The sequence below is a fragment of the Mustela nigripes genome, chromosome 6 (genome assembly GCF_022355385.1).
Source record: "Mustela nigripes isolate SB6536 chromosome 6, MUSNIG.SB6536, whole genome shotgun sequence".
NCBI lineage: Eukaryota > Metazoa > Chordata > Mammalia > Carnivora > Mustelidae > Mustela > Mustela nigripes.
Window position 1 is genome coordinate 11,973,579 of NC_081562.1, and position 22,507 is coordinate 11,996,085.

The 22,507-nt window shown below is 57.8% G+C and overlaps 1 protein-coding gene across 3 annotated transcripts; it reads right to left on the bottom strand.

The window, feature by feature from the left end:
* Positions 1–765: 765 nt before the first annotated feature.
* Positions 766–21,845, bottom strand: MCM5 (minichromosome maintenance complex component 5). Of its 3 annotated transcripts, none has more exons than XM_059402140.1 (17): positions 21,739–21,845; positions 21,351–21,525; positions 19,381–19,507; positions 19,172–19,300; positions 16,105–16,277; positions 14,099–14,254; positions 12,242–12,408; positions 11,729–11,900; positions 10,667–10,778; positions 9,188–9,331; positions 8,761–8,826; positions 8,359–8,535; positions 7,611–7,723; positions 6,328–6,456; positions 5,204–5,346; positions 3,227–3,426; positions 766–2,051 (listed from the first exon to the last, which is right to left on the bottom strand). In XM_059402140.1, exons 2-17 carry the CDS (start codon positions 21,515–21,517, stop codon positions 1,950–1,952), a joined length of 2,277 nt encoding a protein of 758 aa, XP_059258123.1. In that variant the 5' UTR covers positions 21,518–21,525; positions 21,739–21,845; the 3' UTR covers positions 766–1,949. The 3 variants fall into 3 exon arrangements, with proteins under 3 accessions (XP_059258123.1, XP_059258125.1, XP_059258122.1); XM_059402142.1 differs by having other exon boundaries at positions 3,227–3,354; positions 21,728–21,835; XM_059402139.1 differs by having other exon boundaries at positions 21,728–21,835.
* Between the last annotated feature and the right edge of the window lie 662 nt (positions 21,846–22,507).

Consider the following 22,507-nt stretch of genomic DNA (forward strand, 5'->3'; position numbering starts at 1 on the left):
AGCGGACACTGCCGCCGCCCGCGTCGGCACCTGCGGGAGATGAAAGGGGCAGAGGGCCCGGAAGCGCCGGCAGCGCTCGCAGGAAGACGGCGACCAAGAGCTGCTCGGAAGTTCTCCAAATTACCAGAGAAGAAAGGGCTTGGAGCATATGAGTGCATCGGAGGAAAACTGATTTAGCTCCTCTCATCTCTCCATTTCCTGGAACCGGGGAGTCGGAAAGAGCCTGAAGCAGATGGAAATTGCCTCACACACACTCTTGTGACAACAGGGACTGCACTCCTGCGTCCGGGTTTCAGGCTTGCGTTTGGAAGAGGATCACACAGCCGAGGCTGAGGTCACGGCTGGCTTCATTTTTACATGGTGGTTATTTATAAATACTTCGTCTGCTTATAATTTATTAGAATAGAATTTTTAATACATTTGAATACTCTTGTTTTGCTTGAGGTTCTGTATTTCTAAATGCACCTTAAATATCAAGTGTTTCATTTCACTGACTTTAATTTTATGAATTCTACCCTCATATTGGTGTACCCTATTAGGTAAAATAGGGGCACCTGTGTGGCTCAGTGAGTTAAGCCTCTGCCTTTGGATTAGGTCATGGTCCCTCGGTCCTGGGATCGAGCCCCATGTGGGCCTCCCTGCTCAGCGGGGAGCCTCCTTCTCCCTCTTGCGGACCCTCCCCCACTAAGCTCTCATTCTCTCAAATGAATAAATACAATTTTAAAAAAATGAAATAGATCAGAGAAAGAAAAATACCACATAATCTCACTTACATATGGAATTTCTTTAAAAGGAGAGAAAAAGAAAAACCCCTCCACAGACACAGACAACACAAGGACGGCTGCCAGAAGTGGGGTGGGGAGTGGGCGACAGGGGAGAAGGGGTGACAGGGGCACACGTGCTATAGAATACGTCAGCTGTGGGGACTAATGCCCCTTGTGGGGAGTATGGTTCATGGTACCCTACTAAATACTGGAAAGCTGCTAAGAGAAATTTAAAAGTTCCCATCACAAGAGAAAAAAAAAAAACATGTGGTGACAGATGTTAACAAGACCCGAGGGGGAAAAAAAAAGGCAAAACAAATGAAGGCATATCCTCAGGCGCAGAGAAGCCTAGTGCCAGAACCAAGGCCACACAGCTGTGGGTGGCCTGCCAGGAGCAAACCAACCAGTCCACAGAATCCCGGAACCTTCATTCTGAGCGACTTCGCTCTAAGGCCTGGTGGGGGGGAACAGGTCCCCAAATCCCAAATGCCACGGGAGTCTCACCACACGGCCCTGTCCTTCCAGGGCACTCTGCCACCACTCAACGCTAAACACAGCCCTGCAAAGCAGGGGAGTTGTCCCTTTACAGAAGGGGAAACTGAGGGTGAACCAGCCAGCCCGGGGTGAATGCATGCCCCTGCCCGCCCGCTGCGCCACAGCCGAGGCCGCCCACGGTCCCCGCTCTCCGGGGCATTTCCACGCAGGCCTGGTCCACGGGCATCATCACTACTGCCAGGTCTGAGAAATGGGCCACAGCGGTCCTACAGACCAGCTCGAGAGAACACAGTCACCTCGCGGGTGGGAAACCCATTGGGGCCGGCCGCAAGGCTGGTCCTGCCCCCACACCCACTCCGCAGGGACAGCACGACGGCGGCGGCCACAGGCTCCCCGGCGCAGAGCCCACAGCGTGCGCGCATACCATGGCTTTATTACTTTCAGAATCTTCCAAAGCACCTGTCCTGGCCCTGCCCCAGAAGCAGACGCCCAGAGGCAGGGAGGCAGGAAGGCAGCTGTGTAGGGGGCGCTGCACGCCCGCGGGGCAGAGCGCGGGACAGTCCATGTCGGGGCGGGGAGACAGGACAGCACCGCTGGGGAGGGGTGCTGCTGGGGGGTGTTGAGGGGCAGCACTTGGGGCTGGTAGGGGACACGCAGGAGGCCCGGGGACGTCCACGGGGCGGCGAGGGCTCACTTGAGGCGGTAGAGGACCTTGCGCTGCAGGCGATGCTGGATCTCGCCGCGCCGCAACATGAGCTGCAGGACTTTGTGGATGGCGTGCTCTGGGTATTTCTGTGGACAGGAGGCCAGATGTAGGAGCGAGTCTCCCCAGGGGACCCCCAAACACCCCACCGGCTCACCCGCTGGGCCCTCCTACCCTCCCTGCTCCCAGAGAACAGGGCTTAGAAGAGGCCTTCACATCCGTCTCCGTGGCTCCTAAGAGATCACACATCCTCAGCCCCCACAGTACGCCAGGCACTGCTGTGTACATGAACTCCCGTCTTTCCCGTGCGGCTGATAGAGAGGACTCCCGTGTTACAGGGGAGGAGCTGAAGCCCAGAGAGGCGAAGTCACTCGCTCCAAGTCACACAGCAAGTAAGTGGCAGAGCTGGGACTTCATCGGAGTCCACCGGACTCCAGAACCCAAGCTCCTGATGCTCTGAACTTCTCTAAGCCTCAGTCTGCCGGCCTACAGAATGGGTGCGGTCCCACCTACTGCATGAAACTAAAGACTGCAGCAAGATGACGTCCGTGAAGAGGAGCGAAACCCAGAAACTGGTGGGCTGTCCCTGTGGTTTTTGAGACCGCAAGTTCTCCATAGCATCTAGAAAGCCCCAGTCCTCTCTCTGTGGCCAAGAGCACTGTCCTCCAGGAGCAGGACAGCTCCCCATCTGGGCTCTGCCCCCGCCCCATGCCCATAAAGGCCAGGCAGTGGGGGGGCCTGGGTGGCTCAGTGGGTTAAAGCCTCTGCCTTCGGCTCAGGTCATGATCCCAGGGTCCTGGGATCGAGCCCCGCATTGGGCTCTCTGCTCAGCAGGGAGCCTGCCTCCCCCCCTCTCTGCCTGCCTCTCTGCCTACTTGTGATCTCTGTCTGTCAAATAAATAAATAAAATCTTTAAAATAAATAAATAAATAGTCACTTCAACAATTAAAAAAAAAAAAAAGCCAGGCAAGCGGGGAAGGGCTTGATGGGAAGGGCTGGGGGAGCCTGGCTGTGGACACCAGCACCCTGTCCCCAACCCTAATGGGACAGAGAACTGCGCGCTCCCCAGACTGAAGCGGTCCCTAGAGGACAAATGACAGGGACAGGTCCAGGACAAGGACAGCCGCCCCATCCCCAACTCAGGCTTGTGTGTTGAGCCACAGGACATGGCTGTTGGTTAGGTGGGAAGCAGGCACCAGGAGCCAGCAGGAGACACCCCACCCCCCAACCCGAGCCCAGCCCCCAGGCCCCCTGGCAGGCCCACCTGCTTGGTGAAGTCCTGGATGATGCTGTGCTCGGACACCTGGGAGCCGATGGCAAAGCGGCGCTTAAGCTGCTTCTCGACTCGGCTCAGCATCTCCTGGTCCTCCTGGCTGGTGAAGCCCTCCACCCCTGTGGACAGAGGGAGGAACGGGTGCGAAGGGGGTGCCAGGGATCTCGGTCGGCCCGTGGCGGGACGGACGCCTGGAGAGACAAGGCCCCTGAGCCAAGAAAGATGGCTCAGAAGAAAACGTCAACAAAAAGAAGAAACACCTTGAAGAAGGGAGCAGCATGTGGGGGACTGCGCAGGCCTGAGCAGACAGCTCGTAAGAGCCCTGAAGCCAGGGCGCGAGGCACACCTGTGCAGAGGGCAGAGGGAACAGCAGGTGCAAAGCACGGAGGTAGAAACCCGACTTCATTTGAAACCCACCCAGGGGCTGGCGACGTGGCCAGACTAGGGACCAGGGGTCAGCTCCGATCCCTAGGTCACAGTATGGGTTTGGGTTTGATTCTGGGGGAGCAGCCAGTGGAGGGCTCTGCGGAGAGATAGGATCTGACTTTGTGAGAACACTAGTAACATGTGGACCCACTCTGGCTGGTCAGGCAGCAGGGACAAAGTTCCAGAAGAAGCAGATCTCAGAGAGCTGAAGCCACTGGTGACACGGTCGGGGGGGAGGGGGGACTGGCCAGGAGGCCACATCTGCACGGTGCCCTAAGGAGCCCAGGCAAGCGGGAGGCTCCTGAATTCCAACTACTGCTACAAGGCGAGTCTCTCCTGCTAACCAAACCCTACAGATGCCTTGGGTTTTAGCTAAGAAGACGGCTGGGCATGGTCAGCAAAGCCACTGGGACGGACTTCAAGGCTCCAGTCTGCAAGGCAAACTCCTACACAGCCTACAAGGCCCAACTAAAATTCCACTGTCCCAAATCACACCTGACCTCTGTGCGTCAGCATCCCAGAGAACTCTCCGTTACCGAATGTCTCAAGAGACAGAAATCCCCTCCAGGGCAGAGACTGGCTTCACCAACACGAGGTTGGGGGTGAGTGGGTCCCTCCCACCACCCAAGGTACCGGCCACACTGGCCCTTGAACCTGCCAAGCCTGCGGTCTCCTTGGAGGCGTGGCACCGAGCCCTCCCTCGACCCAGAGTGCTCTCTACACCGCCGCCCCCCAACAGAACCAATGTCCTCATTTCACACCACTGCCTGTTGACCACCCCTCTGATGGGGAGGCATCCTGTCCTCAACACATGTGGCCTGCCAGAATCCCCAGCCCCACTTCTGCCTGAACCTGATCTGCCTTTGTTGTCTCTCCCCCCCATTCAGAATGAGAAGCCCACGACGAGGCAGACACTTGGAGATGGGTTTCCTCTTACACCCCAATACCTAGAATGGGGTCTGGAAAATACCACACCCCACAGGGTGAAGGGAGGAATCTATCCCAGGAGAGCCTGGCACACAGTCGGTGCTCCAGAAAAATCTGTTGGAAGGCTGAGCCTGAGGCAGACAGTGGGACTGACAGCAGTTTGACCCACACTGGCCTGCGGGTCGAGAGATCTGCACTCTAGCTAAACAAATGGCACCACGAACAGGCCTCTGAGTGTCCTTCTCATTTCGAAGTGCCCTGCTGGCTTCTGGAAGGCAGCCGGAAGTCAAAGGAGGGAAAGAGCTTTGGAAGCGCTCGGAGTGCTCGCGAGCCCACAAGCAGGAGCGCTGGTGTTCTCCGGCAATGACAAAACCACAGTCCGTAATAACTGACGGGGTCAAGTCGGTTGTGTTCAAGGGTGTAGAAGAGAAACTGTGCTTCTCTTCTGGGAGGAAATGGCTTTGGGGAGAAAAGGGAGGCCGGGGGGTGGCTCTGACCGCCGAGAGGAAGCCCAGAGACGCTGGGCAACTGCACAGAAGCAACAAACGCTCCAGGCCTCCAGGATGCTGCCCGGCCCCCCCGGGACCCTCAGCCTGTACGCCCGCGCCTGCTCACCTGACAGAGTGCCGGACAAGGCAGCGTCCAGCGTGGACACCTGGAAGAGCCGCAGAGCCTCCTCCACGTCGGCCTCTGTGGCGAAGGGCTGCAGCTTCATCTTGCTGAGGGCCTCCGCGATGCGCACGATGGCCTCCAGCTGCCTGCACGGGAGCGACGGGGCGGCCTCAGTTCACTCCCTGCCCCGACCCGCGCCACATCAGGGAGGTGTCTGCCCAGGGTAGGAAGGCCACGGGGGAGACTGCCTGCGGTCCCCATGACCCATCTTCCCTTCCTCCTTGGTAATGGAACCAATTCTGACTCTAGCACATGGCACCCAGCTAAAAGACATTTCCCAGCCTCTCCTGCATTTAGATGTGTCTAGGTGACTAAGGTGTAGCCAAGAAGTTCCAAGGTCAAAGTTTTGTGGCGATTTCAGCAAATGACCTGAAAAGATAGGCCCTTCTTCTCCTTCCTTGCCTGTCACCTGGAATACAGAGGTGAGGGCTGCAGTTCCAGCAGCCATCTGGGACTAGGAAACAAGCCTGAGTTGCCAATGACCCTGAGAAGCCATCACATCAGTCCCGGACCACCTACCCTCAAACATCCTTTGCTTACTTGACTCTATTTGGGCTTTCCATCACATACAGCCCGATTCACTTCTAACTCATCAGCGCTAGAGGCAGGATGCAGCCTACCAGGTAGGTCCCAACCCCCAGTCACTATATTCTGTGTAAACTCACAAGAATAAGAAGTGAAGAAATATGACAACTGAGGTCCAAACAAGAGAAGCAATTGCCCTGCAGTCACACAATGGGCCAGAGTCTAGGTAGGACCCAGGGCTCATAACTTCCATGACTGGACACTTCCCCTCACCCTCAAGCTTCCCTGCAATGCGGGAAGCCAGACAAAATTCACAAAACAGGGCTTCAGGTTTTATCAGCCATAAAACAAGCCAAGAAATACATGTAGTCAGGGAGGCCACTGTTTATACTCCCCAAAGTCTTCCCGACCCACAGCCCATCTTATGGGCCTGCACTGGAGTTAGCATGGGGGCCCTGGCCCCAGGCTTGCTGGGCACATCCTGCTTTGTAACCCGGGGCCCGTCCGGCCCAGCTGGGTCCGGGCCGCACACGGCCGCTCACCGCACGGTGATGGGGATGTTGGAGCGGCGGTCGAGGTCCCTCTCATGCTGACGGGCTCCACTCCGCATCATGATGTACCGGTTCTTCAGCTTCTCTGCGGCCTCTGCCGACAGCCGGGGGCCACACTTCCTGCAGGATGTGGGGAGCTGCTGTCATAAGGCCAGGAAGCACTCAGGGGGCACCCACCATGTTCCCCAACCACATGACAGTCACTCCTTCAGGGGAATGCTTAGATCACCTAATCCCACCGTCATCCTGAGGATGGAAAGACCGAGGCCAGAAAGAGGGAGCGACTCTCCAAGGCCACCCAGCACCTGGCATCAAGGTGGGGCAAGACACACCTGGGGCCAAGCCCCTGACGACGGGGCCATAAGGACCTCAAAATCAAGACGAGCACCCAGGACTGCTGCGTGCTGCACCGCTCAGCACTCCCAAGGAGAGGGTGAGTTCAGGACCCACCTGACTACAGCGCCTCACTTCCCACTGGAGGGGCCCTCGAAGAGTCCCCCGCCCTCAGGTTTTACCTCCAACAAGAGCCAACTGAGGGCACCTACAGGTTCTCAGCACCATAGTTAACAGCCCAGCCTCTGGAGCCAGGTCCCTGGGTTCAAATCCTGACTCTGCTACTGCCCACTTAGGACCCTGGACGAGTCACTTAACCTTTCTTTTCCCCACTTCTCTGCCTCAGGCCCACCTGAAGAACAGGTTAACTATAGCACCTCCAAGGCTTCGGGACAGGGCGAAAGCTCATTTACACAGGACACGCTCAGAGGAACGCCTAGCACAGCACGGGGACTACATGCACAATCACTGTTACAATCTGTGAGAGAAGCCAGACCCGAAGTCGCAGCCACCATTTCCTGAGCGGGGCAGGGCTCTGCCGAGCTCTCAAACCTCTGTGCAATCCCCACGAAAACCTAGGCCTGTGCCAGTCCAGGAATGCAAGGCTCAGAGGTCCCCTGACTTGCCCTAGGTCACACGGTGGGAGCGGACATTACCCAGAGCCCACGTCCACAACGTCCACACTGCACTGCCTCCCTGCACGGGACAGTCCCGGGGGCCTGCAAGACCTTCTAGCTCCTACATCCCTGTTTTAGCCATGGCGAAACTGAGGCCAAGAACCACAGAGTGACCTGTGCAAGGCCAGAAAGGAGCAGAGCTAAAATCCTAATAAGAGCCTCATCTCAGGTCCCCTGTGTGAGAAGCAGGCCTGGGCTTCAGGGTTCTCTCCCCCAGGAGAGCCGGGCCACCCCAATCCCGCAGGGCCAAAGTCCAGGACTCACGCTCGACAGTAGGCAATGAACTTCTTCAGCTTGGCCAGGTCAACCTCACCTTCCACGGCCTGGGTCTGGGTCAGTGCACTCACGTGCAGAGTGATGACGTGTTTGGCCAGCATCTGGTGGAGCCAAGGGGACACTGGGTCAGCCCCCAGGCCCTCCCGAGCCTGATCCCCACACAGAAGTTGCACAGGCAGGGAGGGAGGAGCAGGCAGGGCCAGAACTCCTGGAAAGGAGGCGGCCCCCCTTTCCTCGCGAGCGGTGAACTGATTCAACAAAATCCCACGGCGGCCAAGGCCTTGTTTGCTCCCCGTGAAGACAGCAGCCGCCTGAGAACAAGCCTCCAGCAAGGGGGGCAGAGCAGAGGGGCAGAAAGGGAGCTCTGGTGACACCGGCCCCTGGATCTGGGTGGGCCTCGGACCTCCAGGCCTGCCCATTACACAAGCCGCTCCGTTCCTTCCAGAGACATCCCGACCAGAGCTGGGGTTCGAACCCTTGCAAAGGCTAACTCGCTTGTGTCACATACAACGGGTTGAGCCCAGGGAGAGAATAATTTCCCCGACTGCACAGCCCAGGCAGGAGGCAGGACCCCTAGACCAGCGTTCCGTGCAAGCCGCAGATACCGCGCCCCAGCCCCAGCTGCCCACTAACAGGCAAGACTCTGGCCAGGCAGGACTTTAAGCCAAGCCCCTTGTTTGCCTTCCCCCAGAGCCGTGGGCCTGGCTCCCGCGGCCCCAGCTGGTTCCGGACGTACCACATCCCTCTCCTCGTTGTGCTCGTCCTTGACAATGAAGATCATGTCGAAGCGGGACAAGATGGTGGGCATAAAGTCGATGTTGTCCTCCCCCTTCGTCTCGTCCCAGCGACCGAACACCGAGTTGGCGGCAGCCAGGACGGAGCAGCGCGAGTTGAGGGTGGTGGTGATCCCAGCCTGAGAGGGGGTGGGGGAGCAGACAAGCGAGATGAGAAGCCGGGCACACATCTCTCCCGCACGTACATGCGCGCAGGCCGGCGGCGGCAGCCCGCAGACACCGGGGCAAACAGGCAAACGAGCCCCAGCCCGGGGTGCTCAGGGCAGCCGGAGGCCGGAGCCTGATCGCAGCCCCAGGCAGCACCCTCCGGCATGGAAGGGCCAGGCAGGACGGCAGCCTCGCACCTTGGCTATAGAGATGGTCTGCTGCTCCATGGCCTCGTGGATCGCCACTCGGTCGTCTTCCCGCATCTGTGTGGGGCAGAGACGTCTGTGAGGCCCAGGGGCAGGGGCAGGGGAGCAGGGCCGCAGGAAAACTACAGCAGCGACCAGCCCTAAGTCCCGACTCTATGTCTGGTCCACGGCAAGAACCAGGCGGCCTACTGCCCTGGTGACGATGAGCCATGTGGGCTTGGCTCTCCTCTCCCCTCTCCACGTGGGGAAACTGAGGCTCAGAGGCTCAACCACTTCCCTCTAGTGAGAGGCCCAGGACCGAATACCGGTCTCCAAGTCAGAGGTGTTTCCTGTGGTCCCAGCCCAGGAGGCCAGGCCTCCAGCCCCACAACCCCAAGGAGCACCCACCTTTCGGCCCCCACCTCGCCGTCAGACCCACCTTGTCAAACTCGTCAATACAAACGACCCCACCGTCGGCCAGGACCATGGCTCCGCCTTCCATGATGAAGTTCCGTGACGAGGGGTCCCTCATCACTGAGGCTGTCAGGCCAGCTGCGCTGCTGCCTTTCCCAGAGGTGTACACCTGGGGCAGGGGGGACATAGGACACGACTCAGCTCCAGCTCCTTGCCCTAACCCCAGTGAGTCAAGAGGCCAGACTGATATGGCTGCCCCAAGGCACACATCCAAGCTGGCTGTGGAGCCGGGAATAGAACCCGTGCGCCTCCCTTTGCGAGGGAAGGCGGCCCAGGGCACCAGCCTGGCCTGGAGGCTCTCCCCAGGGCAAAAGGGTAGGGGGCGTCCACGTCCATGGTCATCTGAGCCCCATCACGGCCCTGTGAAGCAGCACTCATGGGACCAGCTCACAGAGGAGCAGACTGTGGCCCCAGGCAGAGGCATGCCACACTCCTGGGGGGCCTGAGGGCTGGGCTGTGGACTCTTGCCTCCAAGAGGACACTTGCCCCTCCCTAGTCCCCTGTCGTCTTTGTACAGAGCCGCATGCCACAAACTTGCCACCGTGGCAAGTCCAGTGTGAGATGGGCTGTGAGTGCAAAACACACACGCTTCCCAGGTCAGTACTTAACGAAAGAGAAGGTAGAGTGCAGTGTGGTATTTTCTATATTAAGTTACAAGCTAAGACTGTAACACTTTAGATAAAATATTAAAATTAATTTCATCCGCTCCCTTTAGTTTTTCACCAGGGCTGCCGGGAAGCCGGAAACCACCCCGCGACCCCCAGAGCAGCGCCCGTGGGTCTCTAGCACGTGACTGCGGCACACCGGGCATTCTGATCCCCACCCAGACCATATTCCCCCACACAGCCCCTCCTGCCAGGTCATCTTCACCCCACTCTGAGTCCCCAGACCCACAGATCACTGCACAGAGGACCCCACCTACCGCACACTTGGGGTCAAATCCCTGCGCGTGCACATACTCACTGTGGGACCCTGGGCAAGACGGAGCTTTCCTGTACCCCAGTTTCCTCCTTTATTAAAAAGGGTCCCAGCACCCACTGCACAGCGAGCACAGCATTAGGTCAGTAAGTCTACGCAGCGGGCTGCGAGCAGGGCCTGGCCCCTGATCGTTGCACGAGGACCAACATCACCATTTAGCAGGTGGATGAACGGAGTCTCAGGGAGAAGACAGAGGAACGCACTCAAGGTCCGCAAGCTAGCCACTGGCCAGGCCGAGACCCAAAGCCCACGCTGCCTCTGAGGCTGCAGTCTACCTGCTGCCCCAAACTGCCCCACGCCCGCTGGTCCCCTTCCTCCTCTCAGTGCCATCCTGACCTGCAGCCAAGAGGAATGCGGAAGAGGCCCTGGTGAGCCGGTCCACCAAGGACTGGGGGACCAGGTAGCCGGGCCGCAGCCTGTCTTCCTAAAGGGCGGCCGAGCAGAGCGGCGTGTCCCAGGCACTCACCCCGATGGGAGAGCACTTCTCCACGAACTTCAGCAGCTGCGACTTGGCCGTCCCTGGGTCCCCAAGCATCAGCAGGTTAATGTCTCCTCGGCGGGTGAGTCCGTCGGGGAGCCTGGGGGAGGACAGGCAGGTGGGCCAGGCTGGGACTCAGGCTGGGCACGGGGCAGGCTGGCAATCAGCCCCACAACCTGCATCGCGAGCCTGTAAGCCTCGGGGAGGCGGGGGCTCTGGGCTGGGACCCTTGGTCACAGCCGTGCCTTCCAGCCTCAACCGTGGTTAACAAGGGAGAGAACTTGGCTCCAGGCCAGGGATGGTCAAGGGTAGGGCACTCAGGGCCCGGCCACACATGATAAGGGTCTGATCAAACCGCCCTGGTGGCTGGAAAGGAAAGGTGGGGGGCGCCCAGCACGTGCGACAGGCACTAGGCAGGCAGGATCCTGGCCCCACTGATGGGGCCTCTCGGGAAGTCCCTTTCACTCTCCATGCCTCCCCTGCCTCACCTCCAAAGCGTGCTTAATCAGAGCTTCCTCTGAGGGTGACTGTGAGAACTGGCTAGGTGTCAGACACATGAAAGCGCTGGCAAGAGGGCCCCATTAAGTGGTAACTGCTGGTAATGTTATCTTCCCTAGCTCTACTACTTCCTAGTTTCAAGAGCACACGTGCTGTCCTGCAAGGGCCAGGTTCTCATCTGCCCTGTTCCATGGAAACTTGGGTTTAGAGAGGTGGTATCGCTTGTCCAAGGCCACACAGGAAAAAGTGGCAGAGACTTCATCTCTGGCTCCAGTCTCCCAGCTCAGAGCTCTCCCCACTGCACCTGCTGGACCCCCTCCTTCCCCTGCCCAGCCTACCTCTACTTTGGTTAAGGGGATCCCTCTGGGTAGGAGAGCATGGATTAGCCATTAGGTGACAGCAAGCCTGGGAGCTGGGGAAGGGGCCTGGGAGTACCACGCAAGGCTGAGGATCCCGGGAAAATGAGAACATTCAAGTCCTGACCGTCAGCAGCTATCCCCCTATGGCCAAGTCACTCTCCCCTCCCCAGATCTGGCGGGACTGAGCCCCTACCTCTTTCGGGAACCCCCAAACAGCAGACAGGCGATGGCCTTCTTCATGTCTGTGCCCCCGAAGATGGATGGAGCGATGCTCTTGGAGATGACTTCATAGACATTGGGGAGGGCGGCCAGACGCCGGAACTCCTCCTCTTCCTGGGGGGTCACAGCCCCGGCAAAGCTGCGGCCTGGGTGGGGAGGGAAGGAGGGTGCATGAGTGCTGTGTGAGGCAGACCCTGGCCAGCTGGTCAGGGGCCCCCACAGGGCAGGGCCTCAGAGCCCAGATGGCATAAGCCTGGGGAGACAGAGCCCAGATCTCCCTGCCAGGAGTGGGCCTGTGCTCGTGGTCCAGTGAGAGAGGGAAAGGGGGCTGTGAGGAACTAGAGGGCCAGATCGTAGAGACGCTCGGGGACCACTGGCAAGAGAGGGGGGACGGGGAGGCCAGGAGGCCTGACCAAAACCTTGGAGAGAGACAGCAGGGGCTCGGCCCAGGACACAGCACAGCCTGAGCCCCAAAGCCCAAACTCACCGGAGCCATCTGTGTCCACCTGGATGCCCAAGACACGGACGTAGGCGCTCCGGATGCCCACGCCCACCCTGTCCCGGCCCTTGTTGGAGGTCAGGCCAAACTTCTTGATGGAGTAGATGCCCATGATGGTGACCCTGTTTCCAGGGACGACCTTGTCACACAGGTACCTGGGGAGACAGGGAGGAGAGAGAAACAAAGATGAGAGCCTGGTGGGGACCTTCTCACCCACCGTGGCCCTCACGATCCACCTTAGCACTGATACTCCAGATCTCTCCGTCCCTTGGGGCCCCGCTCCAAGTGCGCATGGCTCGGCTGCCTGCGGGATGGTGCTGAGTAGCCCGGTCGTGGAGTTGGCCTGACCCTTCCCTGCCCGCAAGAACTCTTTTGTTTTGCCGGCTAGGGCCCCGAGGAGGTTCGGTGCTAGCTCACCCCAGCCTTCAGAAGCCCCATCCCCATCTGCTGCCAGACTCGCCATGGGGGTCCTCTCGGCCAGCTCAGGGGAAGGGGTATCCAAGGGGTATCCAAGGGTGTCCTTGTCCTCCTTAGGCCCTCCGGCCTCTGCAAGGTCCTCCCCCCATTTCTGCATCTTCAGGGCTCCACGAGCTTGGGCACATCCTGCCTCTGGACATCTACATTCTCTTTGCAAAACTAAGACAATGAAACAAGGAGTCTCCAAGTCGCTCCAGTGAAAACCAGTGAGGCACAGAGGGGACACTGGGGCATGCACGTGTCTGCACGCTGCCACTTAGAAGCTGTGTGACCTCAAAGAAGTCACTGCACCTCTCTGAGATTGGAGAAGTAGCAGGGCAGTGATAACATGATCGGACCTGCTCAAGTGTCATGGGATCATGGGAGGAAACAGACCCAAATGTGATTTACGTGCCAGAGTCACACCCCACAAAGGAGCATCACTGTCACACTCACTGCCCCAAAAGGATTCTATGGCACCCCTGCCCATGCACTTTTTTTTTCCTCTTCTGTTTTTTAGAGAAAGAGAAGAGAGTACCTTAAGCAGGCTCCACGCCCAGTGTGGAGCCCGACAGGGGCTTGATCTCACAACCCTAAGATCATGACCTAAGCTGAAATCAGGAGTCTGCCTTCCAGGTGCCCCTTCCCATAAGGCTGGGTTAGACTACTTGCAGAATAACCTAACAAACACCAAACACTTAATTCCTATTAAGGACCTGTATGAAACATGTGCATTTTCCAATTACCATTTCCAGCAATCTATCTAGAGATTAAAGACGGTCATGAAGCCCATTTTACTGCTAACGAAAGCAAACCTTCCCCTGCGCACGTTAACTTGCTCCAGTCGGATCCCTACAAGTTTCCACCATCACTGACAAAGTTAACAAAACCTAGGGATTCACTCCTCAGAAAAACATGCAGCACAGAACATCGGCAAATGTTCTGCACATCCAGAACATCTGGATACACGGCATCCGGCAGCTCCCGCAGCGTGAGGGTCTGGATGCACATCCAGGTGCAGAACCGTGGTCACAAGTCCAAGCCTTCCTCCCAGGTGGCTGCAAGGGGACCAGACTCTAGCTGGGCACCTCTCCTCCTTCCCAACCACTCCGCAAAATCCAAGGAAGGATGTCATCAGAAGGCGTGGGTGGGGCAGGGGCGCCAGGGGGTTCTGGAACTGCAGAGCGGGGGGCTACGTGCCCTTGCAGATTCCAGGGCCACCGAGGGAGCAGAAACGTATGGGAAGCACTGGTGTGTTCCAGTGAACAAGTGTTCCACAACAAGCCGTCCTCTTCTCCCACCGTGCCTCAGCCAGGGCCACTGGCTCCCACAGACACCCAGCCCCACCCCTACCTCCAAACCTGCCCCGCCCTGCACCCCCTGCTTCACCTGTCGCAGTAGAGCTGCATGTGTCTGGGCATCTCGCCGTGAGGCACGGCATCGGGCAGCTCCTGCAGCTTGAGGGTCTGGAAATCCACACACTTGCACTTGTCAGGCATGATAAAATACGGGTCCAGTGGACACTTGGGGCGCCCGGCCTGCTCCCTGTACAGAGAGAAGAAAGGGTCACCAGAGCTCTCTGGAGAACCCAAAGCCCAGAGAGTCCATCCCAGGAGCTGGGGACAAGATCTGGCCAGGGGCAAGTTGAGGCTCTCTGTAATAAGCTGGACAAAACCCTTAAAAGGAGCGCAGCTCTGTGGGAGACCACGAACCAGATCAGGAAGGGGGAGGTCTGCTGCAGCCCGCGCTCCTCCCTTAACTTATGGGATGCAGACAAGTCACACTCTCAACCCCCACGAGGGTCTCAGTGTCCCCACAGGTAGAGAGACTGAATCACCAACGACCTTACAAAACCCCCACTCAAATCCCAGGATCTCCTGGTGAGGCTCTGGGCACCTAGAGACCATTCTCAGGGTCCAAGCCTCTTTTTACCTCCATGTTAGCAAGTCATGGTTCAATGACCATAGCTGAGTTCCCGCAAAGCACCCACTATGTGCCAGACACTGTTCTACGGGCCGGGGACACGGCAGGGAACCAAAGTCCCTGCTCTTACAGAGCTCATGTTCTTGTCAAGGGAGACTGAAAAAGCCAGCTGGTAAATGGCTGCATGACAGGACGAGAGCGGTGCCCCATGCTGTCGGGCAGGTGGGGAAGAGTGACCGGGTATGTGTGTACCGAATGTAAGATGGAGGACCTGGGATGAACTTCTGGAAAGTGACGTAAGAGAAAGCTGATGGAACTGAGAACAAGGACTGCAGAGGTCAGGAGGAGAATGCTCAGGGCAGAGGAAATAGCACATTCAAAGGCCCTGTGCCAGCACTGTGCTCAACGATCCCAGGAACAGAGGGAGGCTGGGCCTAAAGAGAGGGAGGAGGACCGTGGAGGGCCGTGCAGGCCCGGACACTGTCTGACTTTGGGTGACATGAAAATGATTAGGTCACCTGCAGGGCAAAGTGTCACCAGCTGTGATGTAGAGAACAGACTGGGGGACGAGGGTGGGCTTGGGAGATCACAGCTCCAGGTGAGACAGGAGAGCATGAAGCAAGGCAGCCATGCCAGGTGGTGAGAAAGAATGTGATTCTCTACGTGCAAGCTCAGGAGCAGAGCCAAAATGACTTCTCTGCTCTCTAGACGGAAATAGGAGGAAACACTCTAGAGACCAAGGACTTGGGCCTGAGCACCTGAAAAATCAGTGCTTCCATCTGGGGTACAGGAGAGGGGTGGCGGAAGGGCAGATCTGGGCGTGGGATGGAGGTCAGGTCTGTGTGAGGGGCCTGCCACCTACATAGGGGCATCTGGCCAGCAGCCGGATCTGACCCTGGAGAGTTCAGGGGAGACACACATGTGAGTGTCCTCTGCACGTGGACTGTATTTAAAGTTCAAGACCACACAGGGAACGAGTAGAGAAAAAAAGCAGTACAACTAAGCCCTGCCACATTTAGGTCAGAAAGCTGAGGGGAACCAGCAGAGGCCAAGGAGCACCCTTAGAGAAGGGGCGGGCCCTTCAGGTCAAGGTGAAGATCGCTTCCTGCAAGGGGCCAGAGAGCAAACGCTGGGCTGTAGAGGCGGAGGCCATCTGCTCTCTGCCTCTACAGTGCACACACAGTCAGTGGCAATTGTCCATGCGTGAGCGCGCCCTCTTCCTGGGCCAGCTGCCTTAGAAGACTCCAGCAGACTCATTCCCCTGCACTGCTTTTTCCTCCCCTTTATTGGATTCCCCAACAAAGGGTGTCTGAGCAGCCTGGTGGGCACGCAGAGGACACCTGTGTGCGGGGCTGTGCCACTCCCGCGAGGCAGGCCCTGAGCTGCAGGCCAGCACTCCCCCTGCCCATCTCGCCCCCACCAGCCACCCCATCCCCCCTGACCAGGCGCGGGGCCCGGCAAGGCCCACTCACGTGTTGCACTTCCTAGGCAAGGCATAGCCCTCCAGGCCGGGGCGCAAGGCAATGTTGCTGAGCGTGTTGCGGCAGCTCCGGCACTGGATGGAGATGCGGGTGGCCTTGGCGCGGACCCCGGTCGCCGAGATGACAATACCAGGGATCTTCACCAGGTGCGACATCATGTCCGACTGCAACAGAGCCACCGACAGCGTGGTTTGTTCAAGGGAGACAGGGACAGTGGGGATTATGGTAAAAATCTCTTTTTCTGGGGCACCCAGTCAGCTCAGTAGAACATGTGACTCTCGATCTCAGGGTCTCGAGTTCAAGCCCCACAGTGGGCATGGAGCCTACTTAAATAAAGAAAAAAGAAACACATTTCCAGAAAATCTCCTCTTCTAATGCATGCTAAAGTATTTAGGGGTAAAGTGGCCCTTCTGTAATTTATGTAAAATTTAGCAAGGGTCCCAGGAAAGTTCAGTCAGGTAAGCATCTGACTTCAGCTCAGGTCATGATCTTGGAGTCCTGGGATCAAGCCCCATGTCAGGCTCCAGCAATCAATAGGGAGAGTCTGCTTCCCCCTCCCTCTGCCCCTTCCCCCTTTCCTGGGCGTGTGCTCGCTCGCTCTCTCAAAAATAAATAAAATCGTTTTAAAAAATTAAAACACAGTGCTTTACCAAAAAAAAAAAAAAAAGAGAGAGAGAGAGAGAAAGAGAGAAAGAAAGGGAGGGAAAGAGGAAGGGAAGGAAGGAAGAAAAGAGAAACAGCAAATAAGGCAAAAGGTTAACGACTAAACCCAGCTAAAGACACGTAAGAGTCATTACACTGTTCTATTTCCAAGTATAATTTTCCATAAGACAAAAAATAAATAAGTTCCTTTCCTCACTTTCTTCCTGTTCCCAGTGGCTCCTCTAGGACAGGCAGGCTATGGGTTCATGCCGGCGCCCCCTCCAAAGCCTGGGACATGGTGGGCAGAGAAGGAAGGAGGCGGGGCCCCTCTGCGGTACGTGAGGGCAGGCAGGCCCGCCGCCATGACCCGGAGCTGGAGCCACCACAGAACATGTGTTTTGTTTTTTTAGAGCACAAGCTACAAAGCTGCAGGTGTCCTGGCACCAGAATCCCAAGCTGGAAAGGGCAGTGGTTGCCTCAGCCCCTCCAAGCCATCCTGACAAATGGTCCTTCTAGAAAGGACTCTTCCCCAGTCATGGGGAACCCATCAGCTGAAACAGGCCATTCACTGTGTCCTCCAACGAGTCTGAGGGTAGGAAGTGTGTCCCTGGGGGAGCTGAGGCTTGGCTCCCTAATCAAACAGCTGCACCCACAAAACCGACCCAATGCCACGTCCCCAGAGAGGCAAGCACGTGACACTGAGCTGGATTCCAAACATCGTCACAGAGCCCCTCCCCGGTGCTGGGAAGAGAAAAAGCTAACAAGCTCCAGAGCCCACCAGCCTGCTTCTGGAATAGACCTGCCATCGTGCGAGCCAAAGGTAGCTTGACAGGGGCTCCAAAGGAGCTGCAGGATGTGGGGACATAAGCAAAGACCAGAGTATGGTCCTCTGGGTGCAGTGCGTGACGAGGAAGCGCCATTAGCTAAATGGGTGACACCCGGGCCCCACTGCAGAGCGCGCCGAGCACCGGCACGCGCGTCACTTCCCTAGATTCTGACAACAGCCCTTTGACCACCACTAGCGTCCTGACCATCGGCACTTCCCACTCACCACTCTCGTGCTATTTTATCAGTTCTTTACATGAGGGCCAGAGGGACTGTTTGCAAATGGAATTGGCCCCTTCTGCTTAAACATCTGCTTTCCTACTGTGACTCCTACAGAACCCAAGTTCCTTCCCATGGCTGGAAAGGCCCTGACCCTCTGGCCTCTTCCCTCCTTCCCCCTTCCTTCCCCCACCCCTCACGCTCACTGGAGTCCAGCCACACTGGCTTCATCTTATTCCATGAAGCATGCCATTATCCCCACCTCAGTGCCTTTGCACCTGCTTTCTCCTTGAGCCTGGGATGCTCTTCCCTTGGGCTGTCATGCAGCTGATGATGCATCTCTCACACTCACTCCAACATCACTTCACCGGAGGCCTATTCCCACCACCACACACCTCCTCAGCCACTGTCATGTGTACCTCGTTCTCTTTTCTTCATGACTATACATGGCTCCTGAAGCCTTCTCAACCTCCCTTACCCGGTTCTCCCACCATAATCTCCACGAAAAGCAAGTCCCATTTGTTATAGTGAGGGTCTAGCCCTGCTCCTGGAGCGAAGCAGCCTTCAGTATTTGTCAATTAAAACAAATAAACACCCTGGGTACCCCTGGGTGGCTCAGCCGGTTGGACGAATAACTTGGTTCCAGCTCAGGCTCAGGTCATGATCAAGCCCCACTCGGAGCTCCGTGCCGAGTGAGGAGTCTAGTGTGCTGGTCTCCCTCCCTTGCTCCTCCCACACTCACGCTCCCTTGTACTCGCTCTTGAATGAATAAATAAAATCTTTAGGAAAATAAACACCTGTATGACCGACTGATTTTGCCAACCCCTCCTGCTTCCTATCACTCTTCAGCCACATTGGCTGGCCTTCAACATGGCCTTGAATGTACCATGCCCAACTCACCACTCAGGCTTTGCATGGGCTACACTCAGCCTCCCGGGAATGCTCTTCGCGCCGTCTGCCCCCTCAGGTGGCTCTCCACCAAGAAAGCCTTCTCCGTCTTTCCCAGAGGGCTACCCACCTGATATCTTCCACTGCACTTCCGATCAACTACAACCATCATGGGTGATATTCACTGGTTTACTCAAGGTCCCCCCCAAACCCACACACCTCCTGGAGGGATATAAAGTTCACAAGAACAGGAGCTTGGTGTTTAGTTCAACATTGTTTTTCCATGGCCCAACTCAATGCCTTGCCCACGGAAGGAGCTCACTTGTTCAATGGGTTAATTATACCAAGGAAGAAACGGGCTCAGAGAGGTCGAGCGAGCTGCTCAGGGTCACACAGCTCGCACTCTGGTCTGCCTGTGTCCGAAGCTCCTAAACACCATGCAGCAGCCACTGTCACCCTCCGACCGGTCTCTAAGTGGACCCACCTTGAGACTACGAATGCTGGACGGGCTGGCATCCGACTTGAGCATGACCTGAATGTCCTGGAGCACCTCCTCGCCTGCGGGCCGGGGCCGGGTCACCTCATCAGCCACCTCCTTGGCAGCTTCCTCTAGCTAGAGAAGAGGAAGGTGACAACTCTTGGTCACCAGAGCGGGACCAGCCCTGGGGGACTCAGGGATGGGGTCGCACTCACCAGCTGCAAGTGCTCAGCCGGCTGCTTGTACAAGTAGTCGGCCAGGTCCTCGTCAAAGCTGGCCAGGTCCTCCATCTCCACTTCGACCCAGTACTCCCCCAGATTGTAATGGCGTTTGAGCTCATCCCTGGCATGGGCAGGTGACAGGATGGGGGTGGGGTGCAGAGCAGAGGAAATCAACACTGGCTGAGGTACACATGCAACCCACATCCGCCCACGCCATCACCAACGGCCAACACCCCCCACCCCCCCGCGCTCCTCTTTCCTCTTCCCAAACACCCATGGAGGTCCACGTAGCTCTATGCTGTAACCCTGCAGAGGCACCCTACTGCCCAGAAGGGTGTCCTCCAAAAACCCCTCGTTTTGGAGGGGTGTCTTCCCAAAAGCCCCACGGCAACAGTCCCACGAGATGCTGAGAGAGATCTCCACACTAAAGACAGGGCTGTGTGCACAGGTTGGTTTGGGAAACTCGGTTCTTTCCCTGCAGGACCCTTCGGAGCCTTCTACTTTCTCTCAGACACTAACAAAGCTCAAACTTGGGGGACCACAGATAGCAGTGACCGTGTCTGTCTTATCAACCCCCAGATGGGACTTTGTTTACAGAGCATCCCACGGGACTACTGTCCCCAAACACACTGAGGGACCCCGGACCTATGCTATGCAGAGCCCTCTCCGCAGCCTCATCTCAGATCTTATTCCTTCCGACCTTATGGCCCAGAACCACAAGAAACAGCCACCCTGAACCAGAAAGCACCTTACTCTAAAAGCCCACCCATTCCTCTCCGCCCATACACTCAACTGCTCCGGTCGGCAATGCCACACCCGAAACTCTTTTCTCAGCCGGGGGTCATCTTGGCTCCTCTGGAAGCCTCCTTCACTCCCCTTTTACATTCCTCCTTTGAGGCAACTGTCACCTTATAATCTATCTCTTGACCTTCATGCCTTGCCCCCATTGACCTTTGAGCTTCTGAACAACAAGCAGCAGGGAGTCTTTTCATCTTCCTATCTCAATGCCTAGCACAATGCCTGGCACACACATGGTCAATGTCAGCGGGCACATGAATAAATGGGAGGCAGAACCGCTGGCATCCGTTTACTGATGACACAGGGAGTCCGTTACTTGGAAGTCGATCAGCTCATCACTGGCCACGCCCAAGCCACAGAGACCCACAAATTCACCTTCTCTGCATTTTAAGGTGCCAGGGATAGAGGCTGGGCCTACCAGGATTTGGCGTGATGCCACGGGTTAGACAATGACCAAAAGCAGGTTCGGCGGGTAGCCGGCACCTGAACGGTGCCTGGTGGACGACAGGGGCTCATCAGCAGAAGCGGCAAGATTGGAACGAACGCCTAAGTGAAATAAATCCGGACGACTGGGGACCTGGGTGGCTCAGTGGGTTAAAGCCTCTGCTTTCCGCTCGGGTCATGGTCCCAGGGTCCTGGGATCGGCCCCCATCGGGCTCTCTGCTCAGCAGGGAGCCTGCTTCCCTCTCTCTCTGCCTGCCTCTCTGCCTACTTGTGATCTCTGGCTGTCAAATAAATAAAATCTTTAAAAAAAAAAAAAAATTCCGGACGACCGCCTTCACCTTTTGCACACACAGAGAACTTGAGTCTAGGGGGCACCACAAACGCAGACCACAGGAAAACAACAAGGAGGTCAACAGCCAGTCCCAGATAAAGAACCAAAGGCCCCCAACAAGTTCCAGGTGGTTGGAAGGGGCCCACTCAACAGATGCTCACTCAAACGTTAACTTCAGGTATAAACTGGACAAAACCCAAATGTCACAGGGGTGCGGCTGGGACCCGGATCCTCCCACCTGGGACAGGCCCCATCACCTCTCTGGGCCCGTGGCCCCATCCCTGCTCTAGGACAGCAGAAGGCTCTGGGTGCGGACGCGTGTTCGCCCTGGGTCGGTGCGCTCCACGCCGGCGGGTCTGCACGCCCACCCTCCGGCCGCCCCAGCCCGCACCTGTATTTGAAGGTGAAGCCGGTGCGGTCGGTGCCCACTCGGTACTGCCGCAGGAACTCCTTGAAGCGCCTCTGCAGCTGCGACTTGCGGGCCTGCCCCTCGTCGGCCGCGGTGTCCCCCCCGAAGCTGTCGCTGTAGAAGATGCCGGGGTCGTCGAAGCCCGACATGACTGCGCCTGGCGCGGGCACAAACAGCTGAAGCGGACCGGGGACGGCGGCGCGCGGCCCGGGCTCAGGTGCCCGGAGGCTCGGCTCCGAACGCGGGGCTCGGGGTCCCCGGCCCCGCCACAACAGACCCTGCCCACCCTGCCGCGCCCTCAAGTGCGGACGCCAGCACACTCCCAGCCCACCACCCCCTCGCAGACCCGCCGGTCTCACCTCCCCCTTACCGCACTCCCGGGACCCGGTAGAGAAGCAGCTCCACTCTCTGCCGCCAAGTTTCGCGGGAAAAACCAGACGCCGCGTTCGGGCGCCGCAGCCGCTGCGCCCCGATTGGCTCGCCGGGGGTCCCGCAGCCAGTGATTGGATCGCTCTGCGCCCGCGAGCACCGCCTTCCAGGCCGGCCGCCGGAGCGGATTGGCTGCGGGGATCATGACGTCACGTCCCTGTCCTCCTTCCGGGCTCCATTTTGCAGGCCGGACAATTTGGCGCGAAACTTCCGACCCGGGAGGGAGCCGGGGCTCCGCGCGGGGCGGATGCAAAGATGGCGGAGGGGCGGCCTTCCCTCCTGGGCGGCGAGCGCTTGCGAGGGCTTGTCCTCGAGGCTTTTTACAAGTATTCCGAGAAAATGACCGCCTGCAGAGCCGGGCCCCATTGCTCCCGGCGGAAGCCCGCTGCCCCCTGCGCCGAGCCCTCCGGGTCACACACCCCCGACCGCTGGGGATGGGTCCGAAATAAGTCCCCACGGGGCTTATTTGTCCCCGCTGTCCCCGAAACAGGCCCATCCGTGGGACTCCAGGATGTTTCCTTAGACTCAAAAAGTGATACCTTTTTTCGTTGTTGAAGACTTCTCATTACTTGAGAGTGCTTAAAATTTGCGAAAATTCACGACCAGATACCCAACCCGGCTGGAAAAACGGAAGATTTGGCAAAACTTGGCGTTCTCCAGCAGCAACGAGGGCTGCGTAATCTCTTCCCTTTTTCCTTCCCACCCTCCCG

What these genes read in the sequence shown, in the direction of transcription:
- MCM5 (XM_059402140.1), bottom strand. Translation starts at nt 21,517, where the DNA reads ATGTCGGGCTTCGACGACCCCGGCATCTTCTACAGCGACAGCTTCGGG. An exon ending in CCAGCATTCGTAGTCTCAAG is followed by an intron (nt 16,278 to 19,171) that starts GTGGGTCCACTT and finishes GCTCTGTTGCAG; the next exon opens with TCGGACATGATGTCGCACCT. An exon ending in TTGCCTAGGAAGTGCAACAC is followed by an intron (nt 14,255 to 16,104) that starts GTGAGTGGGCCT and finishes CTCTCTGTACAG; the next exon opens with GGAGCAGGCCGGGCGCCCCA.